General features: G+C 42.3%; 1 protein-coding gene across 2 annotated transcripts; it reads right to left on the reverse strand.

Moving 5' to 3' along the window:
• Positions 1-276: 276 nt before the first annotated feature.
• On the reverse strand, positions 277-4,106 carry ssbp1 (single-stranded DNA binding protein 1). 2 transcript variants are annotated; one of them, XM_034525989.1, is made up of 7 exons: positions 4,048-4,106; positions 3,205-3,263; positions 2,923-2,980; positions 2,690-2,830; positions 1,719-1,806; positions 1,429-1,517; positions 277-1,127 (listed from the first exon to the last, which is right to left on the reverse strand). In XM_034525989.1, the coding sequence occupies exons 2-7, from the start codon at positions 3,226-3,228 to the stop codon at positions 1,084-1,086; spliced, it is 444 nt and encodes a 147-aa protein (XP_034381880.1). In that variant the 5' UTR covers positions 3,229-3,263; positions 4,048-4,106; the 3' UTR covers positions 277-1,083. The 2 variants fall into 2 exon arrangements, with proteins under 2 accessions (XP_034381880.1, XP_034381879.1); XM_034525988.1 differs by having other exon boundaries at positions 3,934-4,081.
• Between the last annotated feature and the right edge of the window lie 475 nt (positions 4,107-4,581).

Raw genomic sequence — 4,581 nt, forward strand, 5'->3', positions numbered from 1 at the left:
CCCGACCAATCAGATTGCTCCCTATTTTAAAGCCCGTTCGACCCAGCGGTTTTATTTGATTGACAAGCGCCGCGGCCAATAAGGAACGACTGTCCCTGAGACCAATCACTTTAGGCCAAGAATACCTTCGACGTAGACCCGCCCCCGCTGACACAGAAGCAGCCAATCATCGTCCACTACCGAACATACAAGTTAAATAACTAAACTATAGTTGCATTTTACTTATTTTCATAAAGTTCACGATTATATGTTTTTATGCAAATATTTTCTTTGAAATCTTTTTTTACACTTTTGAGTTTTTAATGGTTACTTGTAGCTTTCTGTCCTCTAAAAAGTGCTCTTTGTGGAACTAGACACGTTAGAGGAAGAAGAACACAAATGTGAAGACAAAAATAGTGTGTAAAAATAAAAGAAAGTCTATTATACCAACTATTACAGAGAAATGAGGAAACAAACATAACTGTAACAACAACAACAACAACAATGGGCAGATAAACATTGACAACACATCAAATCGTACGTAAATGTTCGGATGCAACGAAAACAAAAACAGAAAAAGTGTGAAACTAAAAAGTGAATTTGAACAACGTTTCATCTGCAGGAACAAACTTCGACCACAAGAAACACAGCTGACGTCCCACAAAGAGAACGTAGAACGTAGAACCGAGAGCTTCTTCGTGGGTGGTAAACAAAACCACCAATAATCTGAAAATAGTTCCCAACAAACGCCATAAAGAAACAATTTCTGATTTAATGAGAAGAAATAATAACGTTTTTCTAAAGATCAGAGTCGCTACAACTTCCTCAACATCTTTCACGCTTATGTACAAGTAGCACAATGAAAAACAATAACCAGCACGTCTGTTTACACAACAACAACAACAACCTTTCTGCTTCTCTCGATGACCTCGACCCGAGTGTCACGTCATAATCCCCCCCCCCTTCTCTTTGAGCACGTCTGCTTCCTTTTTATTTTTCTGTATAAAACTGGAGAATACGGAAAAAAAGTGGTTGCGTTGTTGTTGTTGTTGTTGTTGTTGTTGTTGTTGTCGTCGTCGCGTTGGAGACGAAGAGGAAAGAGCTTCAGGTTCTCTCTCGGACGTTGTCGCTCAGGAAGACGATGTTGTCTGGAGGGACAGAACAGACGTTACTTCATAATCGTGTGTGTGTGTGTAGGTGTGTGTGTGTGTGTGTAGGTGTGTGTGTAGGTGTGTGTGTGTGTAGGTGTGTGTGTGTGTAGGTATGTGTGTGTGTAGGTGTGTGTGTGTGTAGGTGTGGGTGGGTGTGTGTCTGCGTGTGTGTGTGTGCGTGTAGGTGTGTGTGTACGCGTGTGTAGGTGTGTAGGAGTGTGTGTGTAGGTGTTTGTGTGTGTAGGTGTGTGTGTGTGTGTGTGTGTCTGCGTGTGTGTGTGTGTGTGTGTGTTCTGACCTGCGATGATGGTGGTGGCCTGGCGTCTGACCTGGTTCTTGTCCACGTATTCTCCGTAGTCCAGTTTCCCCTCCACGAGGATCCTGGACCTGAAACACGAAGGTTCCTCTATATTAAAAGAAGGTTCTCAAACGTTCCTCAAACGTTCCTTCGCTCTCATGTCCTCCGTCTAATCTTTAAGTCTCATCGCTGCAGGTTTAACATCAATAATCAGAATAGAGCTTCACGATGTCCAGCTGTTGATTCTCACTTTAAATAAAAGTAAAGCGGCGTTGGAGGCGTGTTCGTACCCTTTCTTGACGTACTGGTAGGCCACGTCTCTCAGACCCGGTTTGAACACCGACACGCGATGCCACGTCGTCTTCTGGCTGATGTCACCTGGAGTCACAACAACAACAACAACAACAACAACAACACGAATCATCAACAAAAACTACCCTTATTCTTTATACTGTGAACATTTACACACTTTGTTTTAAAACAGCTCTTATTTTAGATTCCCAGCGCTGTTTATTTTCATACATTGTACATTTGTTTATTTCTTTTATTGTAAATGTATATATAATATTCTTAACTTAACTGATATTCTAATACTCTTAACTTGCCTAACAATGTTTATTGCTACGCACCAAAATATTAAATATATATATATATATATATTAAATTATTAAATGTTAAAACTACCCGATTCTGAAAATAAAAAATAATATTTTAACATTCAGGACGTTAACCGTGACCGTAAATCTCCAACATGCCTATTAAAGATAAGTGGCAGACACAGTATGACTGTTATTATAATTATTATAATCATACTGTGCAGTTTAAAATTCACCTTCAACAACAAAGAATGAAATATTCCCTTTCAGCGGTGTGACAGTGCCCTCTAGTGGCGAGACGCGACACCTGCAGCGCAGATCACAAGTATAACAGCAACGTGTTCTTATTTAAACTTGATTAATCCAGATTGACCTCAATATATAAAAGTAACCCCCTTTACCTTCCTTGGTTTGTTTACTTTGCTCAGTATTTTCTTTTAAAATAATCTCATTTTATATTATATACACAAGTAACTATTGCTTTTTGTATGTTTGCATCCGCTGACCTGAGATCTGTTCCATTTACGTCCACTTTCACGAGTAAATTAAAAAACCTTCGCCGTTCACTGAAGACGTAAGAAAGTTTCTGTCTGCTTGAGAACTACGTGACTCTGTGTCTCATAGTTTATATGAGATAAATATATATATATAAAAAACTCTGTTACCCGTTGCGCTCGCCTCTCCGTCTCCAGAGCGCCACATTTCATTGGTCGCCAAGGAGAAGATGGTCACCGGGTTGCGGCCCTCCACCTGTCTCATCACCGGGTCCTGACCCACTCGGCCCAGCAGCTGCACGCGGTTTATGGCTGGAATAAAGACACGGGGTCTTAGTGGGGACAGGATACGCTTACGGAGGAGGTTCAAGTCCTTGTGCTCAAGGGTCAGGAGGTGGACTCACATCTCTCCAGGATGAGGCTGGCGTCTGTGCTCACATTTCTCACCACCTGTCTGAAGATCTGTGGAGACACGGAATTAAATATGTATTAAATATTCACCTGAACATCTTCATCATCTACTGAGAAGTTTTTTTTGTGTGTACAATGTAATTATTAACTAGGAATTTAAATGGATAGTTAAAATAGTACACACACACACAAGGATGTGAACTTGATATTTTAAACATTATAAACAACAAACAAACAATAATATTGACAAACTAAACAAACCAACAGTTTCTCACCCGTGCGGACGCACTCCTCAACATCTTGTCAACAGCTTGGGAGCCTTTTAAGAGACGATCTGAAAAACAAACAACAACAGATGAAGAGTCTGCAAGCGGCTCTTCATCTAACAGTGACGTCACGCTTTGAAAGTAGATGTGTTGAAAGTTGGCTGTTATATTTAAACTACATTATCATATTTAAGCTAAATGATCAGTTTTTTTTTTAACTGAATTGTAACATCATGACCTACAAAGTTAATTTATTGTTGCATTGCATTAGTTTCAGCTTGTTGTTTGCAATAAAAAGCTAAAACTTTTGACAAAGCATTGATGAAAAGGTACAAATATTATTTAAAAAAACTGTCTGCACAAATTTGCTAAGAGCGTGACGAATAACTCGGTGAGTAGTTTTGGTTCGTTTATTGGTTCTCTAACGAATTACAGGGCACCAGGGTCCGGCACCAGGGCACCAGGGTCCGGCACCAGGGTCCGGCACCAGGGCCCGGCACCAGGGCACCAGGGTCCGGCACCAGGGCACCAGGGCCCGGCACCAGGGCCCGGCACCAGGGCCCGGCACCAGGGCACCAGGGTCCGGCACCAGGGCCCGGCACCAGGGCCCGGCACCAGGGCACCAGGGTCCGGCACCAGGGCCCGGCACCGACGGAAGAACCAGACACGCGAGCCGTGGACTCAAAGTCACAACAGACAACAAAAAAAACGACCAAAAAAAGGTTTAAATATTTTTACATCAACGTTTCCGGTTTCCAGGTTCCGGAAGACGGACGGCAGATAAAAACGGACCCGGAACAGGGAACAGAAACACGGGGAGAGAAGGCCACGAACAGCTCGGTGGGAACTCACCAGGCGCCAGACTCAGTGCGGTCTTCTGTAACCTCACGCTGCTTCCGGTCCGTCGCTCACACTGGTCCGACCAGCTACCGGAAGTCGTTAAACGTTCCGCATCGTAACTTATTACTCGGTTTTAGACAAAGATATACATTTTAATATAGTACTATTATATCATTTTAAATACCCATAATAATGCTTCTTTTTCTGACAGTTACACTCTTTTAATACTTTTAATAATATATTTAATTTAGCTGTATTTCTACTTCTCCCCGGATGGACAGATGAATAGATGTCATGTGTACAGAATGAACAGCATTTACAAAGTTACATAAACACATTACATGAATATGACAATGTATGAATGGAACTCCAATCCATGAAACAGAAGGTAGAGAGGAGGGGGCGGGGCATCAGCAGGGCCAATGAGAGGCCGGCTCACCAGCATCAGACACCTCCAGGTCCAATGGACCCTATGAGACGTGAAGTCACAACGACTCCGGGGAGGAAGCAGAGTTAATAAGGTGCAATGGAGAGATGTAAATTCAT

Source organism: Cyclopterus lumpus, chromosome 23 (genome assembly GCF_009769545.1).
Source record: "Cyclopterus lumpus isolate fCycLum1 chromosome 23, fCycLum1.pri, whole genome shotgun sequence".
NCBI classification, from domain to species: Eukaryota; Metazoa; Chordata; class Actinopteri; order Perciformes; family Cyclopteridae; genus Cyclopterus; species Cyclopterus lumpus.